The sequence below is a fragment of the Podarcis liolepis genome (assembly GCF_965112155.1).
Source record: "Podarcis liolepis genome assembly, chromosome: Z".
Lineage (NCBI taxonomy): Eukaryota > Metazoa > Chordata > Lepidosauria > Squamata > Lacertidae > Podarcis > Podarcis liolepis.
Window position 1 is genome coordinate 29585137 of NC_139570.1, and position 21505 is coordinate 29606641.

Sequence of the window (21505 nt, forward strand, 5' to 3'; positions counted from 1 at the left end):
AACTCCCAACATGTTGACATAGCCACCCTTTGCACTTTGGAGGGGAGTTTGCCTGACTTCTCCCCAAAAGCCCTTTTTTGGAAGTTTGGGTTCTTCAGCAGCCCTCTCGCGGAACAGCTCATCATATGCTAAAGCCGCTGAGTCCCCTGCCATTTTCCTGGCTTTTAAGATGATGCGCAGATAGTTAGCGAAGTTCAAAGCCCTATCGGGGTAAGCAGCGGCCACCAGGGGAGAAGGTAAGCAGCCAGGCCATCGAGGTAAGCAGCAGCAGGGGACCTATGCCAAGCAGCCACCCCCGCAAAACAAGCAGGCCGTCCATGCGGCCTGGCTGGGACCCACGCCGCCCACTCAAGTCAGCAACACTGGTGGCTGGCGGCAATGCCACCCCCCGCTGACGCAAAACCCAGCAGGCCGCACCTGCGACCTAGCCGGGGCCTGCGCAGCCCGCTCAGGCCTGCAGCGCCCCATGCCCTCCTGCCGCTGCTGAAAGGCGAGCAGGGCAAGCAAGCAGGCAGCGCCTGCAGCCTTCCTGCACAGAGGCGAGGAGGCCACCCTCATAATCTGAGGCTTGAGCCAAGGAGTCAGCCTCTTTTCTTTTGGCTTTAGGTCCACCCCTTGCCGGCCGTCCATTGTCCTCTCGGGCCGAGGGCGGGTCAAAGGCTGGCTCAAGCAGGTGGGTGGCACCCACCCAGGGAGCCCCACTCAGTGCCGTAAACCCTGCCAACCTGTGGGGAAGGGAGGGCAGATATTCCCTTAACAAAGTTATGTGGTTTTCTTTTATTTCGTCCTTGAGCCAGTATCTACATATTCATAATAGTGCCTCTTCAAATGCTACATATATTTAATTAGTTTCATTATTATTATTATTATTATTATTATTATTATTATTATTATTATTATCTCATTATTTACACCTTGCCCATCTGGCTGGGTTTCCCCAGCTACTTTGGGTGGTTCCCAACAAAGTATTAAAAACATGATAAAGCATCAAATATTAAAAATCTTCTGATGTCTTCTAAAAGTCAGATAGCAGTTTATTTCCTTGACATCTGATGGGAGGGTGTTCCATAGGCCGCCACTACCAAGAAGGCCCTCCGCCTGGTTCCTTGCAACCTCACTTCTTGCAGTGAGGGAACTGCCAGAAGGCTCTCGGCGCTGGACCTCAATGTCTGGGCTGAATGGTGGGGGCAGAGACGCTCCTTCAGGTATACAGAACCGAGGCCGTTTAGGGCTTTAAAGGACAACACCAACACTTTGAATTGTGCTCGGAAATGTACTGGGAGCCAATGTAGGTCTTCCAGGACCGGTGTTATATGGTCTTGGTGGCCACTCCCAGTCACCAGTCTAGCTACCACATTTGGATTAGTTGTAGTTTCTGGGTCACCTTCAAAGGTAGCCCCACATAGAGCACATTGCTGTAGTCCAAGCAGGAGATAACCAGAGCATGCACTACTCCTGTAAGACAGTCCACGGGCAGGCAGGGTCTCAGCCTGCGTAGCAAATGGAGCTGGACACAGAACTGACCTGTGCTTCTCCCCTTCAGAACACAATACAAATATACTATAAACCAAGAAGACAGTAGAAACTAAAATTAAACTAATCCCCAGCTCCAGCTAAACATTTATCCCACCCGCAGGAGAGCAAAAACAAAACAAAAAACCCAGCATTTAAAACGCCACAGATTTAAAACTATTAAAAAATATTTAAAAGCATTTTTGACATTTGCCCCAACCCCAGAGTTTGTTCCAGTGAGTCTGGGCTCTTCAGGATTACAGCAAGGCAATGTCCCTCTGGCCTCCCAGGAGTCTCTTATGTTGAGCAGGGTGAGTCTGGTCCCTGCTCCCAGGCCAGGTGGAAATGGGCCTTGCAGCAAGGAGCAGGTCTTCCTTCCAGCACTCATGGCAGCGGCTTAAGGGGCTACTGGGTGAGATCCCATGGTCAGAAATACTCAAAGAGAAGGGAGTCCAAGATGGATGGAAGTTTCTTAAGGATGAAAAATTGAAAGCCCAAATGCAGACAATTCCAACAAAAGAGAAAAGTAGGAGGCATCTAAAGAAGCCAGTGTGGCTGCATAAGGAGAATGGAGATTTAAGAAGGGTTTAAAAAAAAAATATGGAAGAAAGGGGAAATCACAAAGGAAGTGTAGCCAACAGTTGCAGGGAGAAGGTGAGGCAGGCCAAAGCTCAGAACAAGCCCAGGCTTGCAAGAGAGGTTAATTTTTTTTTTTTTAAAGGTTTCTTTGGCTATGTTCAAAGCAAGAGGAAGAACAACCAAGTAGTAGGTCCTCTCTGTGGAGAAGACAGATAAATGCTTTAGGGTGACAGAAAGAATACAGAGCTGCTTAACCCCTACTTTGCCTTTGCCTTCACCTAAAAGGAAAACAGTGCCCAATCTGGTGATAACAGAATAAACAATGCAAGGAGGAGATCCAGCCCAAGATAGGAAAACTAGCTACCGTAGACTCCGGCGTATTAGGCGACAGGGCGTATTAGACAACCCCCCAAATTGGCAGCTGCAATTTGGGGGTTCGTCTTATAAGCCCTGTCTTTCTCCCAGTGCAGAGCCTGCAGCAGCAGCGGGTGGCGGGCTCCGCTCCATGCCGGGCAACTTTCTCCCAGCACAGAGCCCGCTGCCCATACCTGGCGTATAAGACGACCCCTGACTGTTTAACCTTTTTCCTGGGGTTAAAAAGTTGTCTTATAAAATCTATGGTATTTTAAATTATTTCAAATCTGCAGTGCCTAATGAGCTTCACCAAACGGTACTAAAGGAGATGGAAACCACAAGAGGGGAGAAGAAGGCTCTTGTGCCCATGCCTTGCTTATGGGCTTCACTTTGTGGGCATCTAGTTGGTCACGATGAGAACAGAATGCTGGACTACATGGCCCATTGGGTCTGATGCAGCAGGCTCTTCTTATGTTTAATGTATTTTTAACCTTCTGTTGGAAGCCGCACAGAGTGGCTGGGGAAACCCAGCCAGATGGGTGGGGTAGAAATAATAAAAAATTATTATTATTATTATCATCATCATCATCATTGGAAACCCTATGGTTTTTTAATGGTTGGAATGTATCCTACTGTACCACCTACCACTACCCACATGTGTCCCTATGAGGGAATGCAGCCCTCCGGCTGAAAAAGGTACCCCAATGCTCTTAAGATATAGCAAGCGGCACTTGTAACAGCTCTAGTATTATCTGTCCTTGGAAGGGAGTTTGGTGAGCACACACACTGTTCTCCAGTGTCCTTGCAAGTACTAAATGTTCCAGGACATCATCAGGCACAGGTAAGCTTTTTCTTCATTGAAATATACCAGATGGATTATTTTCCCCGTATCTGATCTTTATACTTCCTTAATAAGGAACTTTAAAGCAGTGTTAGGCTGACAATATCATGAATGGCTGGAAAGGTGTCATCGGTGTTGGGGGTCGTATTTGGTTCACTATGCACAGGAGGGGTCTTTTGCTTGTTACACGATCCCAGCAATGCACTTCTTTGGGGCTCTGGACCACCTTTGGGGACCCTCTCCAACAGGAAGGTGCTACAGAAATACGCTGTTGAGCCTGGGGCTTTGCCTGAGCAACAAGGCTTTCCTGGCTCAGCTGAAGCTGTGCTGCATCCCTTGTCTCGGATGCGTTTCAGACACCTGCTTAGCTCAACCTTGACATTTCAAAATATAATTGCTGCAAACAATCCCTATGCTTCTTCCCAGGGCTGAGCTGTTGGAAACAGCCAGCAGTGAATCATGACCAAGCAGCATGGTCAGAAAAACAAGATAGGCCAGAGCCCTGGAAGACCTTATTTGCTTGCACAAAACACAACTGAGATGAAAAGTTCTCATATGGTCCTTCCAGCCCAGGACAAGCCAGTGGGTAGCATATATTCAGGTGGTCTTTCAGCAAAAACGGATGCCATCATCTGCAATAAAACCTTCCTCTCCTGTATCAGTCTCTACAGCCATGTCAGGTGCTGTGACTCTCCAACTGCCTTGACTTTACCCCCAAAGACGCACTCTTCCATTGTATCTCAAGACCAGGGCTCGGCAAGGCCTACCTTGCCTGGGCCAGTTCACTCTAGCGGAGATCCGTCTGTGGGCTGGAGCATGAGCACGCGTGCCCACGATTTCTGGCGTCTGCGCATGTGCAATTTCCAGCACTACAAAAGCGAGTCCTTGCACTGTGCTGGTTTAGTGCAGCACACAGGGACTCGCCAAGCAGGCAGCTAGGGGACTGTTTAAACGACCCCCGTGGGCTGCTTGTGGCCCGTGAACCTTAGGTTGCAGACCCCTGCTCATGACAGATGCCAACAACATTCCCTGGGGAGGCCGTAGTGGTGCAGCTTTCCACATGGCCAGTGGTCAGAAGTCCCTAAGGCTAGATAGGTTGTCAACTTGCGTGTTCTAGATAGGATTCTCTGCAAGCCACATGGTTATGCAACAGATGAAGCTGTGTAGCATGAAGACGTAGCAGGGACACCACATCTTCTGCAACTGTCAAAGGCAGAGAAGCGCTTTAGAAGTGGTTAGCACAGTGGTTCCCAAAGTGGGTTGGTAGGAACCCACTCCATCCCTTATGCTGTTCAATGAAGGCTTTGGGTTTTGTTGTTGCTGTAAGTTAGCAGACAGGAACCCCAACAGTCAGGCGACAGCTGACTTCAGGGGCCTTGCTGCTACCAGGGCTTGGTGTTAGTGATCCCTCCACTCTGCTCAACTACTGTAGGAGAACACGAGGAAAAGCCTCTCAATCTATGGTCTATTAAATGCGGGGACTATGGCTGTTATGATGATGATGATGATTATACTGCGTATAATTATCCTCTGTATTATGTTTTTATTATTACACTGTGAAAAGATTGTTCTTAATGTTGTACAATGCCCTGGGACCTTTCAATAAAGGGTAGCATATACCGTATTTTTCGCCCCATAAGACGCACCGGCCCATAAGACGCACCTAGTTTTTTTGGGGGGAAATAAAGGGAAAAAAATTTATTTCCCCCCCAGGTGCGCTGCGCTACACCAGGAGCTTAGGGCGTGCGGAGCTCAGCGGCCCCAAGCTTCTGCGTGCCGGGAAGCAGTCCGCTAGCCCTGGGAGAGCCGCGGGGCTCTCCCAGGGCTAGCAGATCACTGCGCTACACCAGGAGCTTGGGGCGTGCTGAGCTCAGCGCGCTCCAAGCTTCTAGGTGCGCGCAAGCAGTCCGCTAGCCTTGGGAGAGCCGCGGGGCTCTCCCAGGGCTAGCGGACCCCTGCGCTACACCAGAAGCTTGGGGCGTGCCGAGCTCAGCGCGCCCCAAGCCTGTGCGTGCGCGCAAGCAGTCCGCTAGCCCTGGGAGAGCCGCGCGGCTCTCCCAAGGCTAGCGGACTGCTTGCGCGCACCTAGAAGCACAGGCTGCCGCCCCAAGCCTCGCGCACCCGGTGGGACCTCCTGCCGGGTGCGCGAGGCTTGCAGACTCTCGCCCGAAGCAGGGGGAGCCCCCCCGAGGGCTCCCCGTGCTTCGGGCGACAGGCTGCCGCCCCAAGCCTCGCGCACCCGGTGGGACCTCCTGCCGGGAGCGCGAGGCTTGCTGACACTCGCCCGAAGCAGGGGAAGCCCTCCGGAGGGCCCCCCGTGCTTCGGGCGACAGGCTGCCGCCCCAAGCCTCGCGCACCCGGTGGGACCTCCTGCCGGCAGCGCGAGGCTTGCTGACACTCGCCCGAAGCAGGGGAATCCCTCCGGAGGGCTCCCCGTGCTTCGGGCGACAGGCTGCTGCCCCAAGCCTCGCGCACCCGGTGGGACCTCCTGCTGGGCGCGCGAGGCTTGCAGGCATTCGCCCCATAAGCCGCACCCCGATTTCCCCTTCATTTTTGGAGGGGGAAAAGTGCGTCTTATGGGGCGAAAAATACGGTAGATCAAATAAACAAACGATAAATAACGTATTTTTCGTTCCATAAGACACACTTTTCCCCTCTAAAAAGTAAGGGAAAATGTGTTTGCGTCTTACGGAGCAAATGCAGCCTGCGCAGCTATCAGTGAAGCCAGGAGAGCAAGAGGGATCGGTGCGCACCAATTCCTCTTGCTTTCCTGGCTTCAGGGATAGCCACGCAAAGCCTCTTGAGCGCAGCTGAAGCGCTCCTGCCTCTTCACTCAAGAGGCTTTGCGTTGCTTTCTTGTTTCTTGTTTCCCTCCTCTAAAAACTAGGTGCATCTTATGGTACAATGTGCAAGTGGGATGATCACTCTGCAGACCTTTCCAGAATGAAGTCCTGGATGGTGTTACTACTAACAATGTTCTCACTGCTGCAGACATTGCTTGTCAGAGTCAAATGTGATAGAGCTAGATGATGGCCACTTATGATATAGATCATCTCAGTCAAATGCACCTAAAAATCTTTCTATCAAAATGCAGCCTTTGGAGCAAGTTGAGGCTTGCAGAGGGGGAAACATCACAGTGGACTGTAGTCCACAAATGATGTTTTAGAGATGTGATAAAGTTCAGAAACACAACAGCAGGGGTAGGTAAAATATTTATTGAAAGTTGTTCAAAATCCATTGTAGTCCTTTCAATATCCATGCTACAACTGAATGCTGTAAGCTGTATAAAAATGCATTTTTAAAAATATTTATGGAGTCAATATCAAAAAATAGACTAATGGTGTTAAGGCACTTGAAATATAATTAAATATAGCAAATTTGCATAAGAGAAAACTACTTTGTTCAGTATAGTAGTAGTTACCTCTAATTCAACTTTTAATGAGAAACATAATTTCCCTTACCTTCCCCATACCCACTCCCTTCGAGAAAAAGCACTATGTTTTTCTTCTATGTCGTCAATCACACCCAGTATTAGGCCTGCCTTGAAGGAGACAGTGTTATCAAGCCAAGAAGCAGAAGTTCCAAATTAATACAGTTCCTAGAATCCTTTTAAGATTCCTTCTAGATCCAGTTCCTAGTATCCTCATGGACTGCAGGATGAGAACCAAGCAGATCATTTTCATTGAACATGGAAGGAGCTGGGGAAAGCAGCAAAAGCAGAAGAAACAGAGGCTTTCTTATAAAGCTTACAATCACCAACTAAGATTCATTATACATATTGGGATCTTCCCTCTCTCACCCCACACCTTTCCACTGCATTCAGAGGTAAAGAAAAGCAGTGAAATATTATTACAACGCAATGGCAAAAGCACAGACATGTTTGATGCTTTGCCCTGCATTCTGCATGCAATATGTTCAGATTTAAGAGATGTTGCCCCAAACTGGCAATGGAAATCAACTCCTAGAGACAGGCTTCCATGTGAAAACTGCTCTGTGAGTCAAGTGTCAAATGCACTGAAGAGTTCTGTGCACGACACACACACACAGCACCTAGAACAGTAGGCATGTCATTAACATACTGGAACAGGGCCTTATTTTCAGCCCATAGCAAGTTGGCAATATGAATAGCTTTAACAGTGCCATTCACTTGTTTGGGAGACTAACACAATAGTGAATTGGTACTATCAAGGCTGACCACACTGACTTTGTCTGGCTGGTGAATGTGTATACAGCAGGCTGCTCTGCACAGAGAATCAGATACGGGCTGTGCACCTTTTAACACAAATTGTTGAGGATGCTTCTTTATTGAACAAAGGTCTGCTGGGGCTACAAGCCCACATGACAGTTTCAACATCAGAAAACACTTTCTGGTAGTCATGAGCATTTGAACTGTGCATGGAGTAAGATGACGATGCACTGTACTGAAGGAGTTCTAGTGTAGATTACAACGCGAATGAATGCAACCGGCCCCCCCCCTCATAATTATGACAGCAGTATTACTGAAAGATACTCCCAGGGTTTGAGAGAGAGAGAAAGGCTTATGGAAGTCACTTTCAAGTTATGTACTTAAAAAAAAAAAAGTCAACTCTGCAGTTGGCTCTGCATTGGAACATGTTGCACAGAAACCGAGGTTAAAAATGTCATCACAGAATCATAGAATTGGAAGGGACCATAACGATCATCTAGTCCAACCCCCTGCAATGCAGGAATCTTTTGCCCAACATAGAATCAGATCACTTGGAAGCTGAACATCTGCCTTACAAAGAGGGACCTACTGAATGCATCTGCAATGAGTCCTTTGCAATAGGGGGAGAAAAATATGGGCAAAATGTAAAGTTCTTGTAGGTGCCAGAAATACAATGCAGTGTATATAACAGTTGAAGCCACAGCCCAAAAGACTGCATGGAAAGCTGCACATGCACACTGTACTGTTTTGGGGCACCTCCCTTGTCAAAGCAGCCCTCCCTGTGCTTCCTCCCACCCCGCTAAAAGCCACCCTGAAACGCAGTGGAACTATGAATAAGTCCAGTAGTTCATGAAGCTACAAGTGGTGGTAACTGTGATTATCAGGGTGTCTCTATGCATAACACAGAGGCACTAACATCTGCCTAAAAGAGGGTCTTTGGACTGTCGCCTGAGAATTAAAATTTAGTTTTCTTTTAAACTAATCAGAAACAAGGAACCCAGATGCAAAATTATACTAGACTTAATTAAATGGCGAAAAGAGCATGTCTCTTAATACAGTGGTACCTCGGGTTACATACGCTTCAGGTTATAGACTCCGCTAACCCAGAAATAATACCTCAGGTTAAGAACTTTGCTTCAGGATGAGAACAGAAATCATGCTCCGGCAGCAGCAGGAGGCTCCATGAACTAAAGTGGTGCTTCAGGTTAAGAACAGTTTCAGGTTAAGAACGGACCTCCGGAACGAATTAAGTACTTAACCTGAGGTACCACTGTACTCCCCATGACTTTTAGGGCAAATTGTCAAGGCACTTGACATCTTTGGTTTGGTGTGCAACAGTCTCATTCCTATTCATTTCAAATGGAGGTAGCATGGTCCACATATTTCACGCTTCAGGAAAACAGCAGAGATGCAACATTCTTTAGCTCATTAGGAAGCTAAGAGAGAGAGAGAGAGAACACACACTTTTTAGGTTACCAAATCAAAATAAGCAATTATTGCTCACAAATCCTAAAGACTCAAATTGAACACCCTCTGATTTTAGAGAAATGTAAAATGTACTTGGCATCAGAATATGCTGCATTTAAATTTTAGTTGGCATCATTTGGGAAGTGTGACAGAAAACATGCCAACAGAACAGCAGCTGATGATTTCTTAGCTCAGGGTCCTCTCCCTCCAAGTCCCACTTAGACAATCTCTCTGCAGGCAGGAACCTGTGCATGCCATTTGTATACTGCATGTAGGCCTAGAATATTTTAGAGACTTGTCCAAATACTTCCCAAGTTACAAAGTATGTTTTTTCTTTAATCACAAAACAGAAAAGGTAGTCTTTTGTCTGGTTATAAAATAAAGATTCCCCCCTGTGGTTTTAACCCTGTGATGTACTGCATCGTGCATTCTGAATGGCCATGCTTGCGTCCCTTGATCTGGTTTATGTATCTTCTAACTTGCTTGTTTTAAAAAAATCAGTCTAATTCATATTCTTCATAAAACATCAATTTATTTATTTAAATGTATTTTTTTTATTAAAGATTTCTTGGTTTACTAAAGTATGTGCAATGTCTCTTTTTTCAAGTTATGTTTTCTACAGATCAGTTTCATTTGTTGAGACATTAGTGTTACTTCATAAAACATCATTAAGGAAAAAAGTGACACCATGTTCAGTGTTCTCTAAGTATTATTAATAGTTTGGAACTATCCAAGCAAACAAACTATGCAATTTTTTTTTCAGGGAAGCTCGATGTCAAAATACTATTAAAAAGCTATTTATTGGGATAAAGGGATTTTAAATAGCAAAAAATACATACCTGTATGGATAGCCATGGTACTTAGATCTAAATATTGACAGCAGCCAACTGAAGAACAAGACCACCAAACCGATGCCAGCCATACACATTACTGCAGGAAATAAATCACAAAATGAAGTCAGCTTGCCAAAACAGCATGAAAATAATCAATCATGAAACTGAAATTTAAAGAATGCTTAAAGGTAAAGGTACCCTTGACTGTTAGGGTCCAGTTGCGGACGACTCTGGGGTTGCACGCTCATCTCATTCTATAGGCCGAGGGAGATGGCATTTGTCCAAAGACAGCTTCCGGGTCATGTGACCAGCATGACTAAGCCACTTCTGGCGAACCAGAGCAGCTCACAGAAATGCCGTTTACCTTCCCACTGGAGCGGTACCTATTTATCCACTTGCACTTTGACGTGCTTTCGAACTGCTAGGTGGGCAGGACCTGGGACTGAACAACGGGAGCTCACCCCGTTGTGGGGATTCGAACCGCCAACCTTCTGATCGGCAAGCCCTAGGCTCAGTGGTTTAGACCACAGCGCCACCCACGCAGATTGTCTAACTGCAGTTCCAACTGAATTAATTTGTGAGAAAACTCTCAAAAGGAGCAAAAGAGGCCATACAACTTAGAAAACCAGCAATAAGTAACAAACCTATTCTTACTGACAACACAACTGCCAGAGGAAAGTTTTCCCAAGTACCAAAATATTTTTTATGGACACACACACACCTGCTTTTCCCATCCTGGCATTCCCTGTTTAAAAATACAAGCACACTGCATTCCAGGCACAGGAAGGAAGGAAGGAAGGAAGGAAGGAAGGAAGGAAGGAAGGAAGGAAGGAAGGAGAATGCTGTGGTGTCAGGATTGACCAGAAGATGGCGCTGCAACCCAACATTACCATCCCTGCCAGGTGAAGTGAAATCTGGTACTTACTTTTTCTCTTCATTACCTCCAGGTCAGAAGTTGCAGCTTCATGTAGGAGCACCATCCCAAGAGTAACACCAGCATCTGAGAAAGCTGTTTAAGGCTAAACCACTTCAACAGGCTGAACAAAAGTACGGCACATTCCTATCCAGTTTCTTAATGCTATGCATTTAGAAAAATCCTAACTTTTGCTGTAGTTGCAGAGTTTGCAAGACTGAGCCAAGTTTGAACTCAGCAACCTTGTCCTAGCATTCTGGGTTGAACTACAGAAAAAAGGAGGAAGGGTAAGAGTCATTATGTTTTAGGTCTCTGCATTCTCAAAACCTTGCTAGATTCCCGCCCACCCCACCTGACCTGTTATCTTTTATGCACAATTGGAAGCAAGAGACAGTAGTGAGGGGAGCTGGAGGGGGAAATCACTGAATTAGGGATGGGGCGGGCAGCATAAGTTACACAATGTTAACCAAATCAAATAATTTGAAGGAGTTTATAAAGACAAACTTATTGAGTCAAAAGTTTTCATGGATTACAACCCACTTCACAAGCAATGTCATTTTCAGTTTGTACTAACAGAAACAAACTCAAGAAGCATAGAGAGGGAAATGCACTGTCTGTGGCACTTTGAAGTTACAATTAAAAGCTTAAACTTATACAGATAACCCCCAGGAACGTTTATAACAAGAAGTAAAAATACAAACATCCTAAGCATGTCTGTCCTTAAAAATAACAGCAATCCTACTGAGAGGGGAGCCACTGAAAATAATGGACACACATTTAGATCTACAGTATTCATTTCACTGAGTCTACTCTTAACGTAGTTGGCTACCACCTATATGAAAATCTAGCAGTTACAATGGTTTTCCATTCAGATAACCACACCTGACTGGCATCAGAATTCAGCAACTACTTGCTTGATCTGATCAATGATTTCTTTAGAAGGTTGCAAAGTCACCAATGCAAACCCCAGGAAACTTTGGCTAGATCTGGTTGAAAGGCTTTCAAGCTTAAGTATTTGTTGTTAAGAAGGATACTAAACAACAGAACAATGTGTGTTTCAGCAACAAATTGGGCTTGACTGCTCCCATGGATATAGCTCTGCAAGAAAAGGGTTAAAAAATTATGCAGTTTTGATTATTTCATATTTGATTATAAGATTCCTGATCTGAATTTGCACAGGCTCACACACATATCTACATGGGGATGAAAAGCCAGGTTCACTCAGTCTCCAGACTTGCTTAAAAGGGATTCTGCTGACTGCAAAACTGTTCCAATCAGTAGTTATTCCCAGAGCATATTACTGTGGTACCTGCCTTCTCAGGTCAGCTAATACTCCATGCGATGATCCATCTCCTGCCAGGAACTACAACAGTATTTCAGGATGTGTAACAGCGATTGCTTTCTACATTTAAAATACTGGCTTTAACCTACAAAGGCAATAGCCCAGTCCTCCTAGGCTAGAGACTGCGTTGTTACTGTCACCTATAACAATCTCAAAAAGCAAGGAAGAGCACTCTTTCAGCAATTCCATCTACCCAAGAGCCAAAGAGAGAGTCGGAGAGAAGCAATTGTACCTAATCTGACCAAGAGAGGAGCGAACTAGTGGTTCCCAATTACTTAAGTTCTGTGGACCCCTTTTGTTTCAAAAGCCAAGCCATGGACCCCTTGGCTCTATAGTACTTTTTGTTATGTGAATGGTGCCACAGACCACTGGGAACCACTGCTTACTGGAGCATCATGGTTGTTATAGCCTTTTCCCAAAGCGTTTGCACCTGCCTTGACCAGAAGTTGGAGCCATAACACAAAATACCATACCTCCCAGCAAAAGGGAAATCTATCCAGTTGGTTTATGAAATGCATATATGCACTTTAAAGACGACAACTAACAAAACTGCATAAAAGATTTGCTTCCAAGAAATGCAGTTTCACTTTCTCCCTAAGATATGCAAAGGAGCAACAGGACCCAACTAAAAAGGTTACTGGTCTTTCTAACACACACTCCTTATCCTCCTTTAAGAAGTGTGCAACTTCCATATAAGTGTATTCAGATGAATTTACTATCAGTGTTTGGCTTCTGAAGTTGTTTTTTTAAAAAAGGTTATCGGTTTTGCATAAATAAGAAATTAACTTAAAATAAAATTATACCTCTTCCCCCTACCATACAAAGTGCCCCAATGATACCCATTGAAAATGAGCATATGGGTCGATTGGTCCCTGTCTAATTATATTAAAATGCCTTTCCATGTGTTTTCAGAGGCCTATATCCATGTTCCTTTGTTGACCTAAGAAATAAGAGTAAACCAAAGATTATAGAAGTTCCTTGGGTTTTTTCTCTAACCAGTTTAAACGCCAGTGAGAAAATTGGAGGGTACCACCACCTCCAAATCCAAAAATAAGATGCCAAAAACGGATTTTTTATGTCTGAATAAGCATTTTTACAAAACTGCCTAAATGGATTTTTCCTATAGGAACTACAATTCGCAATACATTTGATTTGTATCCACGCAGCTGGTCTAATCCCTGGATTACTAGTAATACCGTATGATCACATCTTGCACACAATTAACTAGCACAATTTCAACCTCTGTAGCTGAAAGCTGGCAAGTTGTAAGCCTGCAAATTAATTGCATGCAAGTTGGAGAGCTTAAAAGCTCCTTCTGTTCTGGGTTTTCCTGGCACACAAATAGCTTTTAAGCTCTCCACCTTGCTTACCAAGCTCTGGGAGGCTCTCACAAGATCTTGTGGGAACTCAGATCTTGTGAGAGCCTCCCAGAAGCAACAAGAGAGCCTCCCAGAGCCCAGTATGCAAGTAGGAGAGCATAAAAGCTCTCTGCCTTGTTTGTGGGGGCAAGACCTGTTCAGTGCACCAGCTCTGGGAGGTAAAATTGCTCATGCAGGGGTGGTTCCAGGGGTGTTCGGATATATATGTTTTTGTTCTGTCCCTGGAACATAACAAGATGTGATCATACTTCATACTTGTCAGGGCCAGAGTCAGATGCAAGTCGATACGAAAGACGCAAGGCTTCATTGTTAGTGAAGTTAACTCTTTAGTCAGTTTAACATTATACAACTCAGCAAGTATCGGCGCTTGGAGACCAAGAAGGAGGGGAGCTTGTCGCAGCAGGAGAGGGCGAGTCCCTGGATTCTTCAGCAGCCTCTTGACCCCCATCCTCTGCTTCAGCCTCGGAGTCTGAACTGCTCCCTGTCACCAACACTTCCTACTCACTAAACCCTGTTGCACCTTCAACATCCAGGCCTTCCTTCCAAGCCTCTCCCCCTGACCTCTCCTCAGCATCCCACCACCAATCCCCTGGCTCTGAGCCTTCCTGCTCTGGGGTTTCCATTGGGGGTTCCCCGGCTGGTGCCACCCACCACTCCCCTTCAGCCAGCCAGTTCATGATATCACTGTGCAGAGTTCACATGGTGTAACGCCATCCAATATTACGTACTGTCTCACCCCCTTGTGAAGTCAATTGAAATAATACTCTGTGTGGCAAACAAGGCTTTCATTGTATATATGTATAAATGTTTTGCCAATTTTAAAAAATTCCAGTCTTCAATCATTCTTGGTATGAATCTAAATAAGTAGAGATGTGGTGGCAGATTAAAACTCGCAGCAACTTGCTAAACATCTGGGCCAGCACAAAAAGCAGGGGAGACAGAGGGCAATCCTGCTTCATGCAGGAGCTCTGATTGCAAGCCATGTGCCAAAATAACTACAGAACTCTCCTGATCAAGGTTTAAAGCAGACTTATAAAGAAGGTCCCCATGTTAAACCTTTGCAAGTTTTCAAACAGAAAACTCAATTCAATGTGCTTCTGCACTTTTACTAAACATGGGGTGGCACTGAACTCAGTCATACTCATTGAAATTAATGGGCATAATTTAATCACGTTCCTTAATTTCAGTGGGTCAACTCTGAGCAAAACCAAGTTGAATACAAACAAATACAGGATACATAAATTTTGAATTGAACAGTATGTAGTGAAAGTAAATAGGAGGCAAAAACGTATATATTTTTAAAACTGAAAATGTGAGATTTAGAAGCATTACTGTGACCAACAGTTTGTGAGAATCCGAAAGCAATGAAGTGTTGCTTAAAATAACCACAATATTTTCACTGTTAGCACAGCCTAGAAACTCTCAGTTTCACATTTAAGAGGCCTACAGGTATGAAAGACAGAACCTTTAACAATAAATTGAAGAAAGAAATATGCCTAATCAGGGACCTCTTTAACAGGCAGAGTGTGGCAAAAAAAGATTCAGGAGGAGAGAAATGTATACTAGCTACAATAATCTACACACTTCAGTAAAAAATGTATCACCTATTCTGAATACTCCTGTTCTGTATCTGTTACATATTCTGTACCTCCTGTTCTGAATACACCTATCCTGTATCAGTTACACTGACAACCCCTCTGCTTCTGGACTCAATTCAAAGCTGGTTGTGGCCTTTAGAACCCTAAATCGTTGGTGACTATGTTGTCTAAAGGACCACCTATACCTGTATGAGCCTGCCCAAGCAGGAGCCCTGCTCTCTGGCCCATCAAGCAAGAGCTATTAAATTGTGAGTACAAGGAATAGTGCTTTCTCCCAGGGTGGGAATCTCTGGAACTCTTTGGAACCAGAGAGACACTCTGCTGGTCCTTAGATAGCCTCTTGAGAAACATTAATTGAAGTCTGTGGTTGAGTTGTTTGACACTTTGACACATGAAAAAATACTTAGTAGCTGCTGCTTTTATGGATGGGGGTTGTATTTTCATGTGTTTTAGATTTTTACAAATGAACTTGGAAGGGGAGTATATGCTGAAAGACATGTTAACATATTTAAAAAGTTATACTGGAGTTTTGATGTTTGTTTGTTTTTTAAATGATCACTTACCACTTGACCTGTATGGGGATTCTTATGAGCATATGGTGGCCCTCTGATGTGATTCCACATTTGCCCTGATGTCATTGCCAGAACGAAACACTGGAAACAACACGTTGAGAAATCAGTAAACTTGTAAGCACCAAGAAAGACATCTCTGATTCAAACATTGCTCACCTTTTAAGTGACCTCAAACAATACTGATCATTAATTTGTTTCCACTATTTCCCCACAGCTTTAAATTTCAGATATATTCTGAGCCTGTGTCCTAGTTGAATCCTCAAAACGAGTTTATATTTCATTTATGCCCACATCATGATTGCATATTACACAATCTGCTCTCTACTTATTTCGCTCCAGCCTCACATCAAAGAGAGAGAGAGAGACTGAGTGTTAGAGAGAGATCGTGTGTATAGATAAGGTTGCTGCTAAGAGCAGCTGCAGATACTCAGCGCAGTTCAGCATTTTTCGTTTAGACCTCATTTAGCTCTGTATATAGTTGTGTATTATAGTTGTAGATAGAATAAAGAAGATATTCTACAGAGCTGCTCTCCGAGTCGTTTATGCTATGCTATACTCTGCTGTGCGACGACTGTCTTCTTGTGGAAGTGAATCCGGTGCTCACAACTCTAAGCTGTGAGTCCACAGCACTTTGACCTGTTCCTGTGCAGAAGGTGGTCTCTGGAAGTGCTACCCAGCTTGCCTAGCCCAGTCGTGGCTGAAGTGGATGAGTCCAGTTGGTGGCACTGGCTCAAGGGCGATGCTGACAGGAATGGGGCACAAGATACAGCAGCCCTTCCATCTGAATCAGTGGAAAAGAAACTGTTACTAAAAACCAGAATGACAATCTGTTTTTGAAACTGAAAAACAATACAGCCAGATCACAGTAGATGCACGCAAAGAATAGGCCAAGTGATGAGGAAGGTTGGGAGAGGGATCCTGGGGAGAAAAGAGGAAACAAAGTGGTTACAACATAATTTGCTTACCAAAGCAGCAAAAGCCCAGCCTGTCTTGTTATACAGAAAATCCAGGTTGCTTCTTCTTAAGTACACAAGGCCACCAATAACAGCGAGGAGCAGCCCCAACATCAAGGGCCCAGCATAGTTTGGAGGCCTTATCACACGGATCTATGAAAGTAAAAAACAGTTTGCACATTAAAGCAAACTGGAAGAATTCTGTACAAAAATATATAGGCACCAATAATTCCTGAACAGTTTTACTACTAGAGGGATAGGTAAGTTTTTGAGAATGCAGCAAAGCTACTTCAACTTCTAAAAAAAGAAATCTAAAGTGTTCCATACGGAAAATTGCTTTTGAGAAGTAACACTGAAGTATACAAATAATTTCAATATTTTAATTACATTACACTCTGTTGTTCTCATAAGCTACCTCAAAATAGGTTACAATTAAACTATAGCCAGGAAGCACATTACAAAAACATCTGCTTTAAAAAGAAAATGTTTCATCTTGTGTACAAAACCTCAGAAATAGCACGGAGTATACTAGACCACAATGAAGTGAGCATTTCAAACTGAGATGTACCACTGAGATATTCCTGCTCCAAGTTGCAGTCAATCTTACCTTACAGGTAAATGGTGCAGATGCCCACAGATCTCTAATAAGAACCTTTAAACAATTTAAAGCTGCATTTATTACATGCACACTTATGTGGAAACAATTCCCACTGAACACAGTGGCCTTACTCCCAGATAATATAGGATTAAGGATAGGATTAAGCTGCAAAAATAATACAAAAACCATAGCAAAGGGTTGTTGCTGGATTTTAGAATGCCCTGAAAATAATTTGAAAAGTGACATGAGAATATACCAGAAGTATTTTTAAAAAGACACTCCAATCACTAGCAGTTTTACCAGGATGCTCATGACAACTGGGAAACACAGGAAACAACAAAATTGCCTCTCCATAAAAATATCTAACAGTTCAACCCACTGACCCTTTCTCCATCCACCATGGAAAACATGATTTAATAGAGCACCAAAATAAGATTAAGTAAACTGTTCTGGTTTAAAAGAAATAATTGTATTGAGTGTATGCATACGGTGGAAAAGATGGACAAGTGCTCATGAACTTGTTCTCTTCGTGTGGCAGTCCTGCTATTTGAGGCAACAGAACAATAATATATTTCTTTATATTACAGTTAGAAGCAAAACACTGCCTTTACTTACATTGACATCAGTTCTATCAGCAACCCAACGAGCTAGCTGTTCAGCAGCAAAACCTCGTACTTGCAGTTCGTATGTGTCACCTTTTTTCGGTTTCCCTTTTGGTGGGAAATTAATGAAGGTTGGAGCAGAGTTCATGTTGAGCTGTATTTTTTAAGAAACACAAAGAAATGTACTGTCACTCAAATTGTCTATTGAGCTGCTACCTAAAATCCATGCTCTGAAATGGAGCTCAGATTCTGAAGTTATCCAGGCATAACTTGTAAACCAAGACACATAGGTCTATGTTGCAAACATAGTTGTAATACAGGTTACCAGAAAAGCTTATTTCTTCCCTCCCACTCCACTTAGTTTGAAATGCTCTGAAGAAGCAAGTTATTACTTAATGTGCAATCCTAAATATTAGAGTAATATTAAGTATGTTTATGTTACTGATGCCCCAGTAAGTGTAAACCGTTTTTAAAAACAAAACAGTAATGCACATCTTTTTCTTAATCCTACTCGACAAGTATAACTACGCAAGAAGCACATTACCATTTGAAATACATCAGAGCCTTCATCGAAATCAACCATGGCAAAAAAGATCCTGTTTGTGAATGCACTTGAGTACCGCCATGAGTTTGCCAGAATCTGATATTCTTCATCAGCTTGCCTACAAAAATGTAAGAAAGTGCTGTTCAAGCATCTAGCCATGTCAAGATTTAAAAGCATTTAGCCCATCAGAAGAACGTAAGCCCACACTTTCACACTAGCTGTAAGAAGAAACCTGAACAGCAGCAATGATCATGCAGCCACAAGTCACCACTACAAAAGAACAGCATCTGAACTGACAGGGATGCATATACTTCCTGGCGTTCCCACAAAGTTGCAATTTTGCTTTCTTTGGAGAAAGCCTTTTATATAGTAGGATTCAAAGACCCACATCCCTCAGTCTCAGCTAATGTAGTACCAATAAATAATGTCTTTAGCTGGATCCCTCATGTCAATGAGCATTTCTTTGAGAATATTTTTATAATTTGAGAACAGATGGCACTTCAGGTGTGAGTAAGTGGAATTTAAATCTTTAATGCTAAATGCTAAACCAGTTACGGTTGGCACTTCAGAGGTGCGCAGGTAGAATTTAAGTCTGATGCCAAATGCTAAGTCAATTAAAGATGATGGTCTGTGAATCAGGTGCTTGAATAAGGTTTAGCAAGCACAATACCTACATGAATAATTTGAAGAGACATTCTTTCTGTCAAATTCTCTTCATAAGAAGCAGGTATAGTACTTTTAACTTAAAAAGCAACTCCCTGTGTATGACTTTATATCATTTCTAAAAGAATTATTTTCAAAATATCACAATGATTAATTGCTACTTCAACAATCTTTTGGTACACCTGATTTTTTGAATGCTAGCATGGTGCTTTTCCCTTGAGTACAACAGAATAAGTTTGAAGTAAAAAGGATAAAACAAAGGAGAAATACTGTGACACAAAAAAGCTTACAAGGTTTTCTGTAATAATGAATTTTCAAGTAATTTAAATCCATACTTGCACACAACACATTGTCTGTGAGGCTGAAGCGCAGTGAACATAACAATCACAGAGTAGTTTCTTGGTGGTGCCTTTATAAGACGACGAAATTTATCACCGTTCAGTCGAATTACCGACCGTTTGCTAGCCCATTCCATCAGCTGGTTCACTTTTTCTGAAAGAACCATCTAAAATATAAAATTGGAAAGAAGAAAACAGTTTCTGTTAAACAAGTCTTCTACTAGGAGTTTAAGCTGCTACAGCTTAATCTGAACAACCATGTATGACGTTTAAATAATAATAATGTATTAGCTGCATGATTCCAGAATCAGACCCAGCTCCTAAGCTGTGTTGGGAGACTGAGAATGGAATACTTAAGTCTTCTCTTTAGCCTTTCCAGTATGTTATCATTTCATCTTCCCAGTACCATTTCTTTACAGCAACTAGCATTGATAAATCAAGGTGAATATTCACTTCCTCAGTGCTGCTTGCAACTTCGTGTCCTACAGATGTTGACAGACTACAACTCCCATCAGCCTGTGGTCAGAGGCCACGGAGGATGTCCAGATTATATGGAGTACACTAGGCTTGTTCACAGCATTCAGATAATGCAACCAGCAACAAGCCTTTGATTCCATGAACTTGGTCGCACAACATACGGTCTGCATAGACATGCCAAGGCACCCTTAGATGCTGCCCCATTCTCAGTTCTCTCCCTCATCATCTGCCATTTACTGCCTGACTAAGAGTCATAACCGTCGGATCCTCCTCCTCCTCAGCACAGGCAGCGCCCGTCGTTTACCTTACGTGACAGGAAAACGCGCCCTCTTCTAGGTATCTCTTGCTAAAATCTGGCGGCACTAATTCGCTTGCGCCTATAGCTGCAGCCTGGTCGTGCATAAATTAGGCGAAACGTATTCTATTGCAGTGTAACTGGCAGCAGCTGAAGGCGCAGCCAACAACTTTTTCATTCATTATAATCTTCATCATCGTCATCCCTTGTTATGAATCCATCTCTCCACCAAGGAACTCTCTGCGGCGGCAACTTAGCAGCAGCAGCCTGAGGGGGGCGAAGACTCCCACAGGACTGCAGTGGGAGAGACGAGCGGCGATTAAGCGATGCAAAGTGCTTGAGGCGCGGGGGGGGGCGGCACTCTGCACATGCTCGGCAACCCTGTAGTCCGTCACTCACTCACACACACACGCACACACACACACACACACAGCTCTTCCTAGGATAACTGAGGGCCTAGCAAACAGTTGTTGGCGAGCCTCCGTAAGTTGGGCCCTGAGAGTAAGAAAGGTGGGCGGTTGGATGACCTCGGTGTGCCCCTCTCCCTCTCCTCCTCCGCGCCTGGATCGCGATCGCATCGGCCCTCCTCCAGCCAGCCCCACTCACCTCCTTCTTCTTCTGCCCTCCGACGCCGGAGCCGGCCAGCACGGCCAAGAAAGCCAGAGCCAGAACCCTCAGAAACGCCGCCATGACTGAACCGGCCTCCCTTCCTTCAGCGACAGGCAGAAAAGCCACTCACGGGCAGCCCGGCGCCCATAGGCCAGGCCGCGCGTCGGGCCAGTACCGGATTGGGTGAAAGAAACTTCCGCTGCCTAGCTATTGGTCCCCTGAGCTTCTTCCTCTTTCACTAAGTCTCCGCCCCTACCCGAACTTTTACTTTTTGGACTGGAAGTGGAGGAGAAAGGAGTTCGGGAGGGGAGGGGGGACGGGGGGGAGTAGGAAGGACGCGTCAGACTCCCGTTGACAAATGAGAATGGGGTAAGCTGTTGCGATATGATTGGCCGCAAGAGACCGCTTGGGCGGACTTCGTGCGGACTGACAGGCAGCCCGCACAGCCTGTCTCTGGGTTCTGCGCCAGACGGGAGGATTTTGCGCTCAGCAGCCCCCAAAGGGAGGGGTAACAGGGAGGGGTTAGAGGGATACGTCAATTTTAAAAGACAAGCTGTTTATTAATTATTAACTATTATTTATTTCATAAAATTTATGCACCATTTTTTAAATTAAAAAACCCCGAAACTGGTTTACGAAAATTATAAAACAATAAAATTATCAATAGGAATAATTAACAGCAATAATAGTGTAAGACTTTTTAAAAGTTAAAATAGCAATAGAGTAAAAGTAAAAGTAGATTTAAACTTGCATTGATCATTTTACCTATTTATGTAAAACATGTTTATACCACCATATTCAAAAAGGAATAAAATGCAATTTAATATTAAAATGCAATTTTCTAATAAAC

The 21505-nt window shown here is 44.1% G+C and overlaps 1 protein-coding gene across 1 annotated transcript; it reads right to left on the reverse strand.

The window, feature by feature from the left end:
- Nucleotides 1-6482: 6482 nt before the first annotated feature.
- Nucleotides 6483-20825, reverse strand: MAGT1 (magnesium transporter 1). Its single transcript, XM_083484879.1, has 10 exons — nucleotides 20653-20825; nucleotides 19272-19441; nucleotides 18274-18391; nucleotides 17743-17883; nucleotides 16542-16682; nucleotides 15568-15657; nucleotides 11720-11783; nucleotides 10698-10772; nucleotides 9779-9869; nucleotides 6483-8908 (listed from the first exon to the last, which is right to left on the reverse strand). The coding sequence occupies exons 1-10, from the start codon at nucleotides 20734-20736 to the stop codon at nucleotides 8893-8895; spliced, it is 990 nt and encodes a 329-aa protein (XP_083341005.1). The 5' UTR covers nucleotides 20737-20825; the 3' UTR covers nucleotides 6483-8892.
- Between the last annotated feature and the right edge of the window lie 680 nt (nucleotides 20826-21505).

What these genes read in the sequence shown, in the direction of transcription:
- MAGT1 (XM_083484879.1), bottom strand. Translation starts at nt 20,736, where the DNA reads ATGGCGGCGTTTCTGAGGGTTCTGGCTCTGGCTTTCTTGGCCGTGCTG. An exon ending in GCTCTGATGTATTTCAAATG is followed by an intron (nt 17,884 to 18,273) that starts GTAATGTGCTTC and finishes TAAAAAATACAG; the next exon opens with CTCAACATGAACTCTGCTCC. An exon ending in ACACATTGTTCTGTTGTTTA is followed by an intron (nt 10,773 to 11,719) that starts GTATCCTTCTTA and finishes CAGCTTTCTCAG; the next exon opens with ATGCTGGTGTTACTCTTGGG.